At 39.4% G+C, this 20,883-nt stretch overlaps 1 protein-coding gene across 4 annotated transcripts in view; it reads right to left on the reverse strand.

The window, feature by feature from the left end:
- Nucleotides 1–135: 135 nt before the first annotated feature.
- The window catches only part of plcb1l (phospholipase C beta 1-like), a 114,208-nt gene continuing 93,460 nt past the window's right edge, over nucleotides 136–20,883 (reverse strand). Inside the window, exons 25-34 of one of the 4 annotated variants that reach the window (XM_079370575.1) lie at nucleotides 19,336–19,486; nucleotides 19,079–19,132; nucleotides 18,006–18,225; nucleotides 17,196–17,364; nucleotides 15,506–15,582; nucleotides 15,313–15,402; nucleotides 15,108–15,165; nucleotides 14,843–14,929; nucleotides 14,186–14,210; nucleotides 2,140–2,280 (exon numbers count right to left, since the gene is read on the reverse strand). In XM_079370575.1, coding sequence (XP_079226701.1) covers nucleotides 2,240–2,280; nucleotides 14,186–14,210; nucleotides 14,843–14,929; nucleotides 15,108–15,165; nucleotides 15,313–15,402; nucleotides 15,506–15,582; nucleotides 17,196–17,364; nucleotides 18,006–18,225; nucleotides 19,079–19,132; nucleotides 19,336–19,486 — 972 coding nt within the window. In that variant the 3' untranslated portion in view covers nucleotides 2,140–2,239. Of the gene's footprint in view, nucleotides 2,281–14,185; nucleotides 14,211–14,842; nucleotides 14,930–15,107; nucleotides 15,166–15,312; nucleotides 15,403–15,505; nucleotides 15,583–17,195; nucleotides 17,365–18,005; nucleotides 18,226–19,078; nucleotides 19,133–19,335; nucleotides 19,487–20,883 lie in introns of those variants that run through there. The other 3 variants (XM_079370574.1, XM_079370573.1, XR_013781414.1) reach the window with 3 other exon arrangements.

The following is a 20,883-nucleotide window of genomic DNA, read 5'->3' on the forward strand; positions in this document are numbered from 1 at the left end:
GTAAAAGTGACATGTAATGTCAAGTTAATTAAATCAAAGAACATAAACATACAAGATGTCAAATAAAAGGGGTGGAAACATTGACAGGTCTGACTGATGACAAAACGAAAGACACACAAGTCAACTCCGGCAGAGTACAATAATAGCCACATTTATTTAATTACAGGCAAATTCCTGTTACACTATATTTATTCTATATCAACTTTATGTTTTATCCTTTATGTCATACATACATTTACATTTTCCAGAGTGCATACACGTAACTTGTTGAGAAAGGGAAGGGCGGTGTTAAATAAAGTTGTTCAAAACGTAAAAGAAGGAGGTCTCCCATTTCTCATGAGACACATGTCAAATACTGCTCATCACAAGCATTACTCAGTAGTGGTACTGTACTTAAAAAGTGCACACGGTCTAGTCAATATCAGCTTTATATATAATAGAATATAATGGCAATATAAACAATGATGCATTTCACACATTCAACATCAAACAAGGCAAACCTATTCAAAGGCACAGGACTCTCACATCAATATCATCTTTTGAAAAAGTAGTTTGTACTTACATATAAGGTAATCCTACACCTTTTTTTTTATCAGCTAAAATGTAAATTCACATCATATGACCCGTGACTGAAATGGCACTGGACATTTTGGAAGTCAAAAACACTTCCTTGTGGTTACTGAATGGGTACAGTTTCTTGGTAATAAAAAAAAAAAAAAAAAGAGGAAACATCTCTGCATCTCTCCAATACGTGAACGCTGGTGCTTGTCAGATAGAAATGGAGCGTTTGGGATCTGTTTAAGCTGAACTATTGTTCTGCCTTCAACAGCTTTTTTTTTTGGGTGAGAATAATGCCAGTTGGCCAACATATTTCCTGTAGTCTAAGACATCTGCTCTATGTACAGTTGAAGTGCACACACTGTCCCCTGTAACAACACAATGAACCAGTTTAGAGGAAGACCAGTTCTATAAATCTACAGCAGGATCCTCTTTTTCTGTTAATGTTCTGGTTTTATCTTTTTTAGACAGAGCGAACAAAGGCTAAGAATGCTATGTGCAATCTGTTAGCCGGGGCCGATCTACTGTTGGATCTAAAAGTCATCATCTTATACCACAGTGATGTCTCGGGTCCACACTGTTTTACAGGTTTTGTTGAAATGTTTCAGGACAAAAAAATAGATTTACATTTAATAAACATCTCTGCTACAGAGCTACTGTAACATTTACAGTTGTTCAAATACATGCAGATACTGTACAACACACTTTCCCTTCACTTCATCTCTGGACGGAAATGCCCCAAAACAATGGCAACTTTATAAAGTATAACTAGCCAAAAAAGGAATGGCAGAGCACTGCAAGTATCATACAAATGCAAATTAAGGTTAAAAAGGTATGGGTTTTAAAACAATATAGCAGCAACATATAGGCTTACTTCTGTGAGAACAAAATAGAAAACCAGCAAGCCACCAGTGCCTCTGGGTTAAAGTAAATAACTTACATAGTTATCTGGTGAGGATTTCAGTGCAAATATGTAAGGATGAGTCTAAATCTTCAAAAGATGGAAGCGTTAAAGGCTAAATATGCAGTGGTTTAGAGTAAGAGTTGCCTCTGCTTTAATGTCAGTGTTCACCAGCAGGGAATTCAAACACTTTGGCACCACACATTACTCACCACCACCCCCTCTGACAATATCATGATAGTTAAAAAATAATAAAAAAGAAAGTACTCCTTCTGTGCTATGCTTCAAGTATGTTATTTCCTGCAAACAGTTAGTGCTTAATGACACATCCTGTGGCCGTACTGAAAGAGACGACAACATAAAGGTGACATATAAATACACAAAAAGTTACTATTTACATTAGACGTTTTCCAGACAGGACTGCTCTACGCAGAGAGGACCTCTACTCACCAGTCCAGGCTCAGATTTGATCTAATCCTCCCATTGGTTACAAACAGGACCAAAGTTGGAGCAGTCTCCTCTCATCCAAGATCTGTGTTCACAATCACATCCACGAGTCAATGTCCAGTGCGAAGAAACATGCCCAGGCAAAATCTCTAAAGGGGCGTGTCGTAGACTCGTTCTGACGAGCCCTCCTCCATGTCGTCCTCGGACTGCGATGCCTTGTGGTTGAGCTTTTCTGCTGTTGAAGAGGAAACAAGGTTTCCATGGACGCCATCGTCGTTGAGTTTGGCCTTGCCGCTGTCCTGAACAAACTCTTGGATCTCCACGGGTAGCCGCCTAAATTTGTCTTGGTACTCCTGGTCCAGATCGCTCTGAAGCTGTTGAGGAAGAAAGTACACGTCAGCCAAGAAAATCTCCATTAGGAAACAAGGTGAAAGAAAATGTAATGTGTAATTTGTTGTTCGTATGTTTGATGATGTTAACAAAGAGTCTCAGAGTTTTAGATCAGGTTGTACTCACACAGCTCTCAGCTAGCTCTTCAATTAGCTTATGACAATAGCAACACATCTCTGTGGAAGTTGTGGAGATTTTACAAGTATTCATTTCCTAGGTTACACAATCTACAGCGCTGTCTTGATCAAGACTTTTAACTATCTCCAATTTCAGTTAAAGTGCTTTTGAAACATTGTTTTTTTAATGGAGAGTACCAAGGCGGGAAAGTCAAGGACTGTTCTTGAAGCATGCTTAGTTGACTTCTCAAACAATCATTCTGTATTTTGTGTTTTGGTGTTCTGCTAGTGAATTTAATTTCGACTGTATCTGCACCTTGAATTAGAGACAAAAACAGAAACATAGGAGGCAGAGGGATGCAACTTTCCTGGCCTTGAGCCCTGACATTTAGCACTGAATAGCTGTCACGATCTGTAGAGGTAGAAAGGATCCCGTCTCCCTCACGTAGGAATAAAAGTAGAAGCTGTTTTTCTCCCAGGCATAGACGCCCCCAATGATTACAGATGACATGATTGTATTCATTTCATTGTGAGCCAATAATTGCTGTAATGCTGATTTCTCTGTTTAACTACCAGGCTGGCTCCCATGGGAGAGCAGTAATTAAAAGAAAAATCGCCAAGATGGATGGTGTCAGAGTCTCATAGTTTGATACAGGCACGTCAGTGCTATGAGGGATCGTAAATACCTGAGTTCTGACAGAATTTATTCAGGATCCATATTTCGTCTGAGAGTGCTTTGATAATTGAACAGGGGCCTACTTTAGAACACCCATTTCTTACTTAAAGTTGAACAAAAAAACTCCTCACCATGGACTCACACAGGACAAATTCAAGGTTGACTATAATTGGTGGAATAAATCTGCAAACAGTTGGAGGCTCAGTCGCAATGCTGAAAGCTACAAATCATCAGGCTTAGTTCTCTTGGATGAATGAATCTCTATCCTCCAATTAGCATGGCAGACATGAACTCAAAGGAGGCAGATTGAGTCCTAAATTGTTCAAGAAATATTCACAAGCACATACAAGAACAGATGAATGGAGAGGACCACAATGAAGGTCAAGGACTGCCATCCCAATATTCAGCGCTCTCTGTACTTCAGCTGAGATTGTACATCCATTTAAGTGCTGCATGCTATAAAGCTATAACAGCACTTTAATATATTACTGATTTTGATTCAAGTAGATTATGATTAAAGTATGTATGTAAAATGACAGGGTGAGTATCAAGTCTCTCTAGCTTTTGATGATTGACTAAATTAAGTCTACAGAATATCAAAAACAGATCATTTGATGAGATTCTTTTTCTTGCTTACTTTATACTAATCACATTTTCCCTGTATCAAGCAAGCAACAACCTCTGGGTTTGAACAGTGAAGCCAAGGCAGAAGTTTAGAATCTTGTAGTTCCCGATTATCTACTTGAGGCTGCAAAAGCCCCGGGAGTCTATTTAATAATGTTTGTTTCTTGCAGCAGAAATAAGCATGTTTTCCAGCCTGGTTAAAAAGAAGTTGCTCTGAAAAGCTCATTTATTACCAGCACACATTGTACTGTGGTTGAATTATTTTTCAGTACTCGTACATTGATGATAATAAGGCAAAGAGTTATTCATCATAACGATCTGACTGACTGTGTTGTTGTGTTTGTCAAGGCCTGCCTCAGTTCTAGCTCTTTGCCTGTTACACAGTTGCCAGAAAGTAAGTTTGAAACAGCATTTCCAACATGGCCACCACCCCTGATGTGACATATCAAAGATTACGTCCATCTTATGTACTATATTTCTTTCCTGTAAAGACTCTTATATTCACCTTGACAAAGCTTTGGCTCAGCTTAATCACTGAACAAAAATAAAAATTCATACAAAAAAGTGAGTGCCGGTAATTGCATTTCTTTTTTGCTATCTCGTCAACAACAGGCTTCGGTAAGATGTATTTGCATGTTGGATAAACAGAGACAGCACAAGCTGAAGTGGAACATTTAAACTACAAGTTACAAGTTAAGTTAAAAGTTAAAATGACTAAAACAAGTTAAAATGACTAAAACGTATCTTTACATAAGCAATGCAAAAAAAATTAATAGAAAGACGACTGCACCAGGAACCAAAATAGAAAATTTCAGATAATAAAGTTCCAGTTTTGGTGAGACTCAGTTGTTAATGTTTAAATCGGTAAGCATGAAACATTTACTACTGTGATTATTGATGGATATAGACATTTTAAAAAGAAAAGAAAAATCCAGCATTTTAGATTTTTTTTAAACCTTACCTCTGTGTAAAGCTACACAAAACTAAACGTTAAATGTAACTATAGATGAATCTACAAGTCTCTTTTCCATTTTGTTATCTGTATTTACATGAAACTATTAAAACGTGCAGAATCAATCAGCCAGATGACACTAAGAGCTATTGTACATACTGCTGTGTTAGTCTGAGATACAGGAGCTCACGACTTGTGTCTTCCTAATGTTTTGAGTGGTAAAGCAAAGCCTGGCGAATTCCCCACTGAGCACAGCATCTAAAGGTGACCTTCTCTGGATATTGCCTCCATCTCTCTCTCTCTCCTTCTTTTTTCCTTCTCTCTCTCTTGAACTCAGAGCAAACATCCAGCACATCACAACCAGATGGCTAAAAATGCACCACAACTTCTCTCTCTCTCTCTCTCTCTCTCTCCCTGCTCTGCACTGCGCATGACCTACTTAGGGGTGGGAAACTGCACACCAAGTGTGTGTGTGTGTGTGTGTGTGCAGCTTGCCCTTACCCCGCCTGCTGAAGTGCAAACACCCTACTCTGATTAAAGCTGTCATTTTTCTCTCATCTGATGGCACCCGGACACATGTGAAGGAGGTGGAAGCAGGGGCAGAAGAGATGGAGCACCAGACAGCTCTCAGAAAACAAGCGTGTGCGTGTTTCACTTTGCTGTCCTGCGTGTGCGTCCTCTGCATGTAATCAACAGCTCAGAAGTGACTATCAGCGGCTTGTTTTCACCAAGCGTCCAGTTTAAGTCCGAAAAAAATCTTGAAGTGTGACAGCAAGATTCTGGGATTATAGAGAGGAGAGTAACAATGGCTCAATAGGTATCAATGGCTTTCTTCCATCAGACATCTCATCAGTTTGTCTGTGAGGAGCTTATAGGAAACACCAGTGAAATTATTTATCAGACTTTTTTTGGACCCAGTGGAGTCAATTTTGGCTCATTTTTTGCCACACTAAAGTATGGCAAACGTGGTCATCCCCAGTAACAGTTAAATATCTTTGCAATCTGTCAAGATACCGTTTACATCCATTAATCTTTTCCAATAAGTACTTCCGCAGTGTGACTGGCAAGGACAGGGGATAGATATTTGCATATTGAAAATATTTCAGAAAAAGAACACCAAACCATTGCCTGCAGGAAAAGATGCAACACATTTGGTGGTCTGTTTGCAGTCAGTTTACAAGCGGTTGAGTGAGAGAAAACTGTCCACTGTCCAGGTTGCTGTTGAAGTTATTGTCACAAGGTGTTCCTGAGATCTTATTGCCATAAAAGTAGGAACGGATGATGACTTGAGTTGGATATTATGATGTTTGGGAGTTGTTTCAGTTTAGTCTTTAATAAAAAAAAAAGTTTATAAAATTGTTTCATAACAAGCATATTATTGTTATTATATTTATTGATTATATGACATTATTGTCACATTATATATTATTATATGAATTTTATAACTCTAGTCGAAAAAGTTGTTTTTATGAGATCACAGTGACAATGACCTTCAACTCATTAAGACCAAGAGGATGTTTGTGCCGATGATCTACCGTCAAGGCATCCTTATCATGTCTCAGTCAAAAACAGTATGAGTCAGAAGAAAAGAAGTCCACAGCCACGTTTTTCACTGGAGAGGAGGCTCAACAAATGGACTTATAATGGGTTCAGCTTCGAGGTTTTGAACTCTACGGTCCTCGTCTGATTGGAAACAAGAGATGTTTTAAGACAGACTGACTTGAAAGAATAGAATAGTATTCATGTGTTATTTTTGTATTCACTCTGAGTGTGTTTACTGTGTACTGTGAGTGAATGTTTGCGTTTACTGTGTGTGCTTTGTGTGTTGACTTACAGAGTGTATATATATATATATATTTTTATACGTGAGAGCAAATGTAGTCGAGTTTCTGTTTGTACACCAACCAGTTGCAGTTAAGCAGTCCATTTTAGAATCGGTCTCTCTCCTCTGAAGACCTATCATCTGTCAACAAACCAGAAACACACACACAGACACACACACACACACACACACACACACACACACACAAACACACACACTTCTGCCTTTCTTAAAATACAGCTCTCAGTGACCTTCTTCACCAGCTGTCCTCGTTTTGTAAAGCTATCAAGGGAAGCAGAGAAGGCCTCCATAGAGCCAAATTAATTCTTTGCTTTGAGCCGTGACATAACGCCTGCTACGGCACAAAAAAAAAAAAAAAAAAAAGCCTTCAGCACCACGAATAACCGCTCTGCATCTACGGTATGTAGCTTGGCCTCCGTTTGGATGAAATGTGTGCTTTTGTGCCTCTTTTCATTTTTGATTTGTTTTCTTCATTACAGACAACTTGAATGATCCAACATCTCTGACATGTTGTGTGTGGTGTGTTTTAGTGTGCAGCATGACCTTGACATATGCTGCATATTCAAACGCAGCCCAATCAGGCTAAATCTATCATGTCGCGTCCAAGAGACGAGACAAGGTCACCACCCTGTCAGCATCACAGGGCTTTTGGAAGAGAAAGGAGCACCGCTGTGTATCAAAGGTTAGCTGTGCACGTGCGTCTGTGTGTGTATGTGTGTGTGTGTGTGTTGGTGGGGAGTGAGCTACAGGGAGAGAGAGCGACATTCCTTCATTTACATTTTTCACCCTCCGCTTTGGTCAAAAGTATGAAATGAATTGTGGCAACCAAATGCAAAGAAAAGAGTACAAAAAGAGACAGTCTGAGCATACTCTGCATGCACCTTGTGTGTGTGTGTAGGTGTGTGCGTGTGCGTATGTGTGTGTGTGTTTGTAAAACCCTTTTCTAACTCCTCTCTCATAATTCATCTGTTGCACTGCAGGAGTTTTTCAAGGTCCAGGAATATGAAAACACTTCTTGCATACCTCCACCGTTCGTGTGCGTAATGGCTGTTTCCCTAAAAGGATTGGTTCAAAAAGAAAGGTTAGCCTTGAAATTTGCTTTGTGGTATATTGAGATGTTTTATCCAGAGAGAGTGGATTATATAATGAAGGTGGTACATGTAGCATTTGAACTCTTTTTTGGACCATGATATGAAAATAGATGATGGATGGATAGAAGATTGCTTTTGAAGCAGTCTGCTTATATTTAACAATATCTATTTTTTTTTAATTATTATTATTTTGGCATAACCCCTTAAATGATTGAAATTTCCAGCTTCTGCCATTTTGCACAACCAGTAGAGGAACATAACATTAATGTAGATATGTGTCTTAAAACACAATGAATTCTCTCTTTTTTGGGTTACATTAACTTCAGTGAGATAAATCTCCCTCCATTTCAGCTAAATCCTCTTTGACTTTCTACTGGCTGGTTGCTTACATTGTTTGTCTGCATTTTGGACCAGAGCAGGCAGTGTACAGGTGGTGTCTCTGATCTTTTAGCTGAAAACATGAGGAGAGCTGCAGTAGAAAAAAAAATTACCATATGAGCTGATAGACACACACACACACACACACACACACACACACACACACACACACACACACACACACACACACACACACACACACACACACACAAAAACAAACAAAAAAACCCGAGAGGTAAAGTGGAGTAGATGGTTGTTTCTCAGTGACTTTGCCATTTTGGGGAGGAAATCCTTCTCCATTAACAAAGAGCTGCTCGACTAATTTTTCATATTCAAATATTGTTGCGTGACTTCTGTTCGTCTTGCGAAGACAAAATCCTTGTTTTTCTTCCTTACTATCAAAGCAAAGAGAAGAAACATACATGATATTATTCTTCATGTTTCTGAAGTTCCAGTATCTTCTATTGTATCATCCTACTTCTGTGGAGCGCTCCAGCAAATTTCTTGGACTATAAAGTTTGGTGGCACAAAATCAAACACAGTTAAGAATATTAGTGAGAAAATGATCTGCTAAAGACAAATGGATTCATGCCAATTAAACTTCATTTTTGGTACAAATTCTACATTTAAAGAGGAATGTTCTGATATCTCCCAGATGTCAGTTCTGACTTATATTTGTGAATCTTCCAATAAATAATATAGGTGTGAGACCACAGCAAAAGTCTAAAAAACATACAGTACAGAGTATCATCTGAAGAGTGTCAGAGGGATGCTGATTGTCAATGTGATATTCAGTGTTTCCATAATTGGCTCCTTTCATTTTGGAAGTGAGGACATTTTGTCTCTCTCCCTCGAAGAAATATTGTGAATTACACACACTGAAGGAAAACATGCATAATACAGAGAAAAGATCATTTTTGTGTTTTTTTAACAATCACATCACAAATCCCCGGAAATCCGCTGTTTTTTTCTTCTCTAAATCAAAGTTGTATTTTGCAACAATAATATATCCTTGGTTGGAGGAAAATGAACTGCTCAATCTTGTACGAAAACATCTTTGAGCAACAAAGACGAATTGCTGTCTCTTGAAATACGTCGATTTTCTGGAGCCTATATTTGATCCTTATTTATTGCTGTAGTTGATGAATTTTCTTATACTCCTACAAGTAGCCTTTTTCTCGTGTACTAAACTGTTTTCAACAAACTCCTACTACCGATACAGTCTGAAAAGCTAAATCATGCACTGTACTACCAACATACACAGCTTTTAACCTGTTACATCATCTTCCTCAATTAGCCTTTGTTTAATGCTGTTGTCACCTCGTATGAAAAGTGGCTCACACTGACACCCGAAACCTCCGAACCCACCAGGAAAGAGGATGCTCTGCAGCAGGATTTCAGTGGTGAATGTTCCCTAGACAGTGCACAACCCTGGAGAGCTTCATTAACACATGTGGGCATATATAATGAAGCCTCATGCACTGATCTAAAATAGCAGCCAGCAGAATAGAGCAGGAGAGTAACCATGCGTGCAGCATGTACGCGCACTCACACACTCACAATGGATTTTATTTTTCTGGTCTGCACTCAGTGTTCCCTGTGGACATTGTGTGTGTGTGTGTGTGTGTGTGTGTGTGTGTGTGTGTGTGTGTGTGTGTGTTTATGGGCACAAGTGCATTATTGATACAAACCCGGCAGGCAGGGATGATGCAGATCAAAGTGTCATGAGCGAACAGTGGCCGCCCATATAACACAAAGTTAGAGACAGAGGGAAAAAGAGGGCAGTGACATGCTCACCCTCTTCCTACCCTCAGACCTCCCTGTCTCCTCTAACCTGTTTGCTCCCCCCTCTCTTTATCCCTGCCTCCTCCTCCTCCTCCTGCTTTCTCCCTCCTCCAGGTACCATCCTGAGATTGCGTCATAATGAAGAGTCTGTTCCAAATGAACAGATTGCAGAGAATCATGAAGGGTAGAGGAGAGGTGGGGAGGGGGGGGGGAGAGTGGGGGACCCGAGTTTCCATGACGACCGCACAGGACTCCTGCTTGCAGAACGAATGGGTGTGTGCGTCCTCACATTTACGGCTTTGTGTGCTGGTCAAGGCTTGCACAGTGGGGAGACACCATCAGGTTGTCTTTCCTTTTCATTGAAATAAGAACGAGTCAGCATCTTTTATGAAAAAACGATGACGTACATTCAAAGACAAACACGCCAACCCCCTGTGAAACATAATGCCTTATCACTATTTCTTAGTATTACAGCACAAAAAGGTGAGAATGAATGATGCACTAAAAGTACAAAATGACCAGATTAGTATTGTGTAATTAAAGAGACGGATGACTATATCCTCTGGATAAAAATAAATAAAAACACTGTACAAGCTTCTATCTCAGATCAAAAATCTGCATATTTAAGAACAAATATACATACTGATTAGCGTTCACCATCGATGAACACATAATCACAATCAACATGTGGTTATTTATTGAAAAACATTTGAGCATGTGGTCCTAGTGGGAAGAGATATAAGAAGAAACAGGATACAGATTCTTGGTCTTATCATCCCCAGGTGATGCTGACTCACGGGGAGCTTTTCTGATGGGATCATTTACAAGATGGTGACACCTGAGTGTACATGCTGAGAATGACGAGAATGTCTCTCTCTCTCTCTCTCTCTCTCTCTCTCTCTCTCCCTCTCTCCTTTGTCCTTCAATTTAGAACCTCAAAGTTCAACAAACATCACTTGACAGTCTTACTCGCTCAAGTTCTGAATAATGCAAAGTCAGAGCTTAAAGTAACCCATCTCTTACATTTGACATCCCTTCAGCTTAAGAAAAATAAAAACAGGACATGATACCTCTGTTAGCGCTTCTACAAAGCTGGGAAACATCTTTTTTTTGTCCTTCAAGCATATTTACTTCAACTTACTTTAGATAGGACTGTGTTAGCCTCTGATGCTTTTAGAGCGACCCTGAACACATACAAAGACAAACCAGTGTTTCCATCACATGTTAATATACAGATGCTGTCGTCCTCAAAGTTGGTAGCCCGGGTTCAACTCCAGTCCTCTGCACCTTTCCTGCATGTCACTCCCTTATTCTCTATTCGTGCTTTCAAATTCTCTCCAACTCCATCAACACACCCAAAATTAACTCTTAAAAACAAACAACAACAACAAACAGAACAATTCCAAACAAGCAAGGACATCTGGTCACTGTAACTAAGCAGCAGTCTGTTGCCTACATGAGCTAGTTTTTAGGTTGGTATACAAAGTTACACACACACATGCGCGCGCACACACACACACACACACACACACACACACACACACACACACACAAACCACTGCTGTAGAAGGCGGCTCAGCTCTCAGGGTCTACATCAGGGATAGTTATAGCTGTCCATTAGTAGCTGCTCTGAGCCCAAAGGAGAAACTGGGTCAGAACTGTGTGAGAGAGAAAGTATGCTGTATCTTCTTCTCTCTGATTTATGAAAACTAACACTCACACACATATACACACACGTACCAAAAACCTGAGGACACACATCAAAAGCATTTTTTTTATAACAGCCCTGCCCTGGTTATTTATACCCTAAAACTATTAACCTCAGTTTGAGCTCATCATATCCTGTCCTTCAGTCCTCATGTTGTTTATGTTTTTGTGTCTGTTTGTCGCTGTTTGCATCCGAAGATTAAAGCAGTGGTTAACCGATATCCTGTTAGCTAATTTAATGGTATCTCTCTTTGCTTGAATATAACATTGAGGAGTTGTTAACATGCTGAATGGAACTTATTCATCTTTCTGAGAGATGATTAATTACAAGAGCCAAGTGCTTCACAATGGTTCATATTCATCACACTCACATGCACAGATGGTATTAGAGAAGCCATGCGAGGCCAATGACCTGCTCCTTGGGAGGACTTTGGGGATCAGTGTTTTTCTCAAGGAAATTTGCAAATCGCATCTGACAGAGTTAAAAAATCTGCTTTTTTCCACAGCTGTATGCATCCAAAATCAAAGCGGTTATTGGAGAGAGCCGTGTATTCTTTTCTTTTCTTTTTTAGCTCTGTTATTCTTCCTGTGTATAGAAAGTATTTTGGGTACTCAGTGTTTTTGTTGTTCTTCTTTATGTTGCTCTTTAAAGGAAGGGATCCAGTAGATGTCGCCCTTGAGCACCAACATGAAACCAAAATAACTTAAGCTGCATTGTTGTGCTAGCTCCCGTTTGCTCGTAGCTTCACATTGCATGTAAATTACACAAAATGACCATGATCTAAAAACGCTAACGTGACATTAAAATAAGCAGTGAGTATTGTATTCCTAGTTTAGTCCATCAGTTAAACAACTTATATTCATGACATGAGCTGGCTGGGATTCCAGCTGTCCAACATTTTCTACTGACAATGCTAAAAACACACTTTCAGGACAGGATGTGCTAAGAGACTAAGCTTACTGTTGTGTTTCTAAAGTTGACAAAATGTGATGAAAGACTGCTTTGAAATGGAGGTGGAAGCTATCATATTATTGTTTTTCATTGTTAGTGAAAATGTATTTTTGAAAAGTATCTGAAAGTATTTCTGGTGTTTCTTTTCAAAGAATGTGCATTTCAGAAAGAGAGTTATGCAGAGACATAAATATGTGAGTTGTGGAAACATCATAGAATAAGTACTGCATATTGTAACTGACAAAAAGCAATGATAGCAGCCTTGTTTTCTGCCTATCATTACATGAAAGTCTGAAAAGAGTCAGTTTATTTAACATTGTTGTCCCCAATTTCACCTATCAATCATTATAACTTACTCTCAAAGAGAAATACATGCTGATGTTTGCTGCTGTTAATCCAGCATTGTGAGCAGTATTCTGAATTTTCTGACAAACAAAACCCTTGTCATTGTTGGTTTTACAATCCCCCGAGCTGTTTCCAGTGACATCTCTCACACATGTTGCCTGCAGATGGTAACTTGAATGAGAATGGTAACAACCTTCTTCAGACAAATTGATACTTCCATGGTGTGGATGTAGATTTACAGAAGTAGTTGTGACAGCTTGCCTGATGATGGACCATCAGTTGCAATTTTGTTGGAGAGAAACCATTGCAGGAAAGAAAAGAACTGATGACACTTCGCTGTTATTCCAGGGTTCCCGGCAAGAATATTCTGGAAATGACTACTCACTGTTCACAAGGTTTAAAAACAAAAATACAAGCCTACCCAACTCTGAATCCTAATATTTTATCACACAATCATCTTGGCAGCATTCATACTTCATTTTTCTCCATACTGAAGTGTTACGGTCAAATGTTCAAGACAGACTACGCTGTTGGGCTGAACGTCTACACTGCATCTCCCACACTCAAATCTGAATGGTTTCATCAGCACAAGGAGCTGTCACTTTGAGAGTGGGTGGTTACGGAGCTGTCTCCAACAGAACCCTCCTATGACTAAAAAAAAAGAAAAAAAAAAAGACACACTACTACTTCGAGAGCTGACACGGTAAATGTACTCTTTGCTCTTCATTTGAAGACAAAAGGAAAAACAGGAGACGAGTGAAATATCCAAGCATCTCTTTAGCAAGCGGAAGTCATCTTAATTAAAGTGGGAACATGCTGAAATATGGTTTGTGCTGCATTAGATTTAAATCTTGTCAGAACCATTATGAGACGGATCAAGAAGAGAAACAAGAAAATGCCAGCTAACATACTCCTCCACTATAAATGTTGATATAATGCTATATTATTACAGATATCTTATGAATAAGACAACAATGCCTCCGGGTCTGAATACCAACTTTAAAAACTGCACATATTGTTCAAACAGTATGATATTATGTACATGACGTATGTTAGAAGGTTATTTTGAAATATCTTATTGATCAATGTGGTGAAATTCTTGCCTTTCACACTCACACTGACACGCAGGATTAAATTCAAGCACTCCAACTGTGGTGTGATCTCACTATACACAAGCCAATCTGCTGCCCCTGTTATGTTGTTATGTTGCCATGCCACACACTAAGACAGCCACACTGTATTCGCTGTTCTCTGAGAACATACTTTCTATCATTAATACAGTATTCTACACTGTAGTATTGATTAGTAAAAGCCAGGAATACCTGAGATGCATGTTCCTTTGTTAACAGAGAGCATATTAATACTACCACACGGATTGCCTGTATTCATTCTGACCACTCGGATGTAATGTAGGTCTTACCATGCTCTCCAGCTGCACAATCTTCCTACAATGACAGTCACAAAGACAACGTTGGGAATTGTCCAATTCATGCAGGAAAAGAAGTCATAAATACCCATAAAAACCTACGTTCTGTGAATGCAGCATAGTATAATGGCATGTGGTTCTACATCCGGACAGAGGAAGTGCAATTATAACAAGAGCCAATGACTGATGAAGCCACAGAGTGGTTACTATGGAATCGAGCAAAGCACCTGTACTCTACGCAACACACCCATTTGCATACTAAAACTGTTTATGAGAAAGACTGCCAGATATCAGTATTACATACAGGATTTAATGCCAACATCAGCACTGAATTTTAAGTGGAATAAAACCTTTTTTTGGTTTTTTGAAATGGTTCAAATTGTGCATTGAAGCGGCGCCACACATTCAGCTAAACCTGGATCAGGTCCCCCCCCTAGTGGTGTACCTCAAGGACCAGAACCAAAACCACTGCACTGTGGACTCTTCAATAGGAGATCATGCCATGCCAAAGAACTGAATCATAGAGTAGGCACTACGGTGAGATTTGTGAAATACCAGTGTGCAGAATTATAATCCCAAACCTCACAGTTAGTGAATCAGAGTTCATTCAAATCTGTCCGTCATGAAGCTGCGTCATCATCGCTGTGTTACCTTCGGTCTTTCATCCAAGATCTGCTGACGGATGTCCTTGTGCTTCTCCTGTAGTCTCTCCTGCCTTTTACTCTGTGCGTCTTCCAACTACACACAAACACAAACACAGGCACTGTGAGTCCTTCGAATGCCAACCATAGGACTGAACCTATTAAAGCAGTGTGTACAAATCTGAAACATGATGCTATTGGATAGTTTTTAAATGTTTTAGCTGATTAGGGACAGAAGTGTGTCAAACGAACGACAGCCATATATCCTGTCTCACCCTTTTGATATACTGCACCACCTCATTGACGAACGACCTGTTGATCTCCAACTTCTCTCTGTGGGGAGTATTTCAGCATTCATTTAGACCAGTAACCAGACCCAACAGAGCTAAATCTTTAGCATTTAGTGACATCTAGTGGTCAAATAAATTTACAACAACCTACAAAGACTTCATTCGCCAAGATTAACATGCAGATACTTACTCTTCGGTCACATTCTTGTCTTTAGATTTAGCCTCATTGATCTTCTCTTGCCTTTTCTTGTCCATTTTCTTCTTCAGATCCTTCTTTTCCCTGAGGGGAGGTGGAGAAGAGAGAAGAAACCGAAACACTGAACATGTTGGCTCCCTTCTGTGTTTGTGATTGTGTGTGCATTGTTTGTACTTAACAGTCTTACTTCTCGCAGATGTCTCTGAGCTTTTTCATCTGAGCACTCTGGCACTCCTCTGCTATGGTGGTGAGCTTCTCAACCAGCTGGAGAGTCAAAGAGAGAGTCAAAATTCAACGTTCAGACTGAATAGGGTGAAGTAGACGTCTGAATTGAATTCTTGATTGTTAAAGCTAACGTTTCTCTTGAATATCAGCTACATTTTTTTTTTAGGTTTTGATGATAATTAAACAACATCCAAAGCAGGCAAACTTCACAATCCTCATTATCCTCACTGTCGTTCGCCTCAATAAACCTGTCTGACACCTCAGCTGTGCTCGCTGTGCAGGTGTACTGGAGCAGAACGTATTTATCTTTCCACTTTGCACAACACAACATGTGCTCAGGCAGCAGAAAGATGGCTGTAGTGTACAAAAGGGGGCTGACCTGAAGCTCATAGAAGCATGCCCTTATTCATCTGCTTGATATGATTAGTCTGTGTTAGCCTTTCTGCGCTTTGGGACAGCTGGAGACAGTCAGCACTTTATCCAGTCAAACACAAGTCAGGGGAACGTGTGTGTGTGTCTGTTTATTTATCTTCTACATGCAACATGTAGGTTTAAATTATGCAAAACTGAAATGGAAAGCGCCTAAAGGACAACAATTATACAAATAAATAAGTTTTCAGCACAGTTGTTTTGTAATTACCTTCAAAGGATAAAAAGTGTCAGATTCAGACAGATATATTATCGACAGGTATAGGTTTTATCATTAAAGAAAAACATGTACTGGTTAAAGTTTCCATTGTTGATATATCCATGTGAGGGTTTTATTTCCCTTTGTGCCTCTGGCTTTAACCTTGTGTTATCGCTGCCGACCGTCCATGCCAGTTCTTCCTTGAAAAATAGGTTCTTAACCAACCTGATTCAACAAAAAATGAGTGCTAAGTAGTGCACACCCAATAACATTTAATTCTGTTTAAGCGTCCCTGGATCATCATTGGATTTAAAGAGCGCCTGCAAGTCCTCTGTGAGCCCGTTTAGTTTCTTTGTCCGCTCTGCTGTGTGTTTAAGAATGACACTGAACAGGTTGAAACTGGGAAACCTCTCAGTATGTAATGAATGCTTTTTAAGTTCAAATCAAAAACAAACCATCTACTTGTAAAGCTTTATAAAGAAGGTTATAATGTGAAAGGTGTTGTTATGGGGCTAGGCACAGAACATGCATATTCCATATTAGATACAAACTTCATATATTTTTATTTAACTCCTATGCAGAACTTTGTTACTTTGTCTCCTACGACCATTTCAAGTCAAACCCGTTGTAGTACAGTCTGCTTGTCCACCATGCATTTTTACATGCCCCTCTTACTAAATGATTTCTGGAATCTTCAAGCATTAATGACCATAAGCTTAATACTCATTGAGCCATTGAACCAAATCAAGCTTTCATGCCTAACAATTCCACATTTTGAAGTTTATAATAAATGATGGACGCAAGTACAACCAAGTCAAATATGAGCTATACTACAAGAGCAATAGATGTAAACAGACAGCTAAGAGATGAACAGAGATTATGTTGTGTTTTCTCTATATTGACAGTAGCACCAGTAAATAAGGACAGTAAGGTGAAACAAACGTAGTATGAGACAAATTTGCAGCAATCCAGCAACTTTTATCTAAAGCAGACATCCATTTACCGGCTGTGCCTTTGTGAGTACCTGTTTGATGTGTTCTCGTTTCTGGTACTTCTCGCTGTAGTACTGCTCCTGGCGAAGTGTGAGGAGTTGTTGCTGCTGCTGCTCCTTCAGCTCTGCAAGCCTCTGACTACACTCCTGCTCCAGGTCACACAGCTCCTGGTCCAAGGTCGACAGAGAGTGCTCCGACCGACTTTATGCACACAGAAACAAAGACACGCAGACAGAAAAAAATGTCCAAAACTTTAGATACCTCCTTCTTTTTTTTTTAATCAAAGACGTCCTTTTTCATTTGCATACAGAGCAAGGGATTGGCATCTGCTGGTTATCAGGGATTTTTAGCAACTGCTGTTACAACCATTGACTTAATTTACTTTTAATTTTAGGACAATCATGTATTTTGTACCATGTCTTATGTAATGCCCAAAACAACCTGAGAGGTTTCTAATCTATGTAGCTAAGGGCCCTGAATGAGTCCCTGAGACTCAAAGGTAGCCTTTCTTCTTCAACACAAAGCCCAGCCTTTTCATATTTCTGCCCAGGGTAAAGCATGCCCCCTGATGTTTGTTTTAAAGCAATCTAACAGTGACAATGATTGTGAGTGTTTGTGTTCTTAAAGGTGTTGATAGAGAAAATGTGCGAGCCCTGTCCTTCCTCAATGAGGTAAAAATAAAGGAAAGAGGAAAACAGGTATTTTTTTCGCTGCTGGCTTCTTTGCTGTGACATGTGCACACAACACTTTACAAAGGGTAAAGAACTCAAGGGTACAGAGTAGAAAATAAAATGAAAAAAATAGAAGCACGATTAGTATCAGAAAAGAGGAGGGCTACCTACCTTTTCTTACCGTCTCGTTTGTGGCTCTTCTGCAGGGCCGAGCGCCGGCGCTGATGCTGGCTCTGTAGCTCAGAGACTCGAGCCGTGTGCTCTTTGATCAGCTCGCTGGTCTTGCGATGGTGTTTTCGAACGAGCTCCTTCATCTCCTTGTACTGCTTCCTCTGCTCTCTGACAAAGCCCTTCTGTTGTTTCAGCTCCTCCACTGTCTGAGCCTCTAGTTCTAAAGACAAGGGAGCACCAACGGCAACTTATTAAGTTATGATCATTATTTCATAAGCCTTTTTTTCTCATTTTGCATAGGGATACATATCCTGACAAACATTCTGAATATATAGACAAAGACAATTACTTCAATTCATTCATGTAATATTGCTGACACAGGAGTATGTTTCCCTGCATAGTTTTCATACAGAGATAGTCTTTTCCAGATATGATTCCCTAACATGTACCTTTTTTTAGATTCCCCATGCCTCAAACTTTTTGCTGGAAAAGTCATTTGAATAAATTAAAGAGTCTAACAGTGATAAAACACTGAGACTGACCATTTATGTTGGTGAGAATCAGCTTCTTAATTTGAAGCAGTTGGAGTAGAAACAACAGTTGCACTGGTAACATAAACCTGCATATGCCAAATATTTAACTCTACTCATGTATTAAGCATAATTATGTTCTCATCTGAGAAAAAAAGAGGATAATTTCACGTCTCATGGATGCATTCGCATTTGAATCTTAACATATTTCCAGAAGTGAGACAGCCTTTTTAGTGAACATCTAACAAGAAGGTTAACCAGCTTTCCCACTCTGCAAACTTTTAATGACAATTCTTGATGACCTCATTCTCCTTTTGTTCCATACATTTAAAATCCTGCTTTCCACTTTCAGTCTACGTTTGGAAATGCAGCTGACTCCAGCACAGTTTTGAACTTGTTTTAACTCAAACTCAAGTTGACTTGACCTGACTCAAACTCATGACAATAACACTCATGTGCATGATCTCGGGAAGCAGTCAGTCTGGGTCTCTGTAATAACCGCAGACAACAAACTACGTTAGGATGTTTAAAACATATTCTTACCAGTGAGGACACTCTGAATAATATCTTCAGTCTTCACTGATGGTTTCAACGAGCCTGGTTTAACAAATTCACAAGATGAGTTGCCAGTTACCAACACAGTTAATGATAAAGATATGCAATTAAAAAAAAATATTTGAACATTTTCTAAGAAATTCATCATATTTTGTTGTAACAAAATAGAGGATAGAAGATTACTCAATAAAAAAAGCAAAATCTGAGAATAAGTTCAATAAAATTCTATTGAAGAAAATGAATACCTGAGGTATTACCTGCAGACTGGGGCTGATGGCCTCCCAGTGAAGGGGGTTTCGGGGCGATGATGGGTGTGTGGCTCAGTCCATTTTCAGCAGGCAGTACTACTCGCTGGTCCACCTTAGATTCTGAGGGTGCATCACCTCCTGCCTCCACCTGAACATCACATGAAACATTTCATGATCCAGTCCAAGCATAGTGAAATACGGCTACTCTATATATTAGAAATATTAGATTGTCACCCATTTGAGCTTCTAAAATTTGAGGGAATGTTAAAGTCAAATTTTCGTTGGTTCACTAAAATACAACGCTAACTACATGTCTTGTTTTATGTCGAACAAAATACATTAAAGGGATGACAGATTAGCTAAATAAATAAATGACAAAAAAATGTTTGCAGTTAAAAATCCTTGTGGAGTTATGCTGTTTAATTTTGAGATGCCTCTTGTTGTACCTGTGTCCTGCAGGATAGTTTGTAGACATAGCTTTGGTAACCAATTCTCAACATTGCTTCCAGTGCCGAGCCTCTGCAGATCTTAATTTCCCCCTAGACTCAGACAAATCTCTGCCTATATGCTCTTATCTCCCAAGTTTGAACACAATTTTCAAATAATCTGTGCTCCAGCCAGACTTTCTCATTTCTCTCTCCACTCTCTCTCCCGCTCTGCATTCAACTCCTCACACTGGTCCAAGCCTTTCGATGCTCAGCCACTTGCTCTGACTGTTGCCATGGTCACAGCATGAAACAGCCCTCTGCCTGCCATCCTCCAGGGTAATCCTATCAGCCGACAAATCAGATAAAAGACACCCCTCCAGAACAGCCCTTTTCTCCAGCCCCCCTTCTTCTCATCTCCTCAGATAACCTGCTGTCCTGCCTCGTCTCTCGTCTTACATATATTTCAACTTTAGTCATACAAATTATTGTTCACATCTCTCTCTGATATCTACCCTTTGTCTAGGTCTTCTTGCATTGCACCAACATTATTCTTTGGAAACTTTTAGTTTCTGAAAAGCTCACCAGTCTCCTGTTATTGTTGTAATGCAGCTTCCTGATTAGTGTGAAATATTTCCTGTAATAGTCACTTGGAAAAAAAAAAAAAAAAAAAAAAAAAAGAGGAAAAGGTCATGTTCTCTAAAGCAGCCAGGGCTTGCTACAAGTCTTCAGAATACATACCATTTAGTTTATCTGAACAAATAAAGCTTGTGATATGCCAACTGTAGTTTCATTTCAGAAAAGTTGGCTGACTTCCTTTGAATTACATTGATCTCCATAGCCGGTCAGTGAATACTTGTGCACAATGTGAAAAGTGCTGAGTTTTAAGCGGTGATAGCAGATCTCCACAAACTACCTTAAAGACCAACAAAATGATATGAGAGCCTGAATGGTTCTATGAAGACTTTTGAGTTGGTTATGTACCAGACTGACAACAATAGTTACATCTCTTAATGACCAGAGCATCCACAACAAGACTGATTATTTCTATACAGTATTTCTATGCTTGTAACAGCATCAATGGATTAGGTGTCAGACAACACAAATGAAACACAGTATA

The sequence above is a fragment of the Symphodus melops genome, assembly GCF_947650265.1.
Source record: "Symphodus melops genome assembly, chromosome: 1".
Lineage (NCBI taxonomy): Eukaryota > Metazoa > Chordata > Actinopteri > Labriformes > Labridae > Symphodus > Symphodus melops.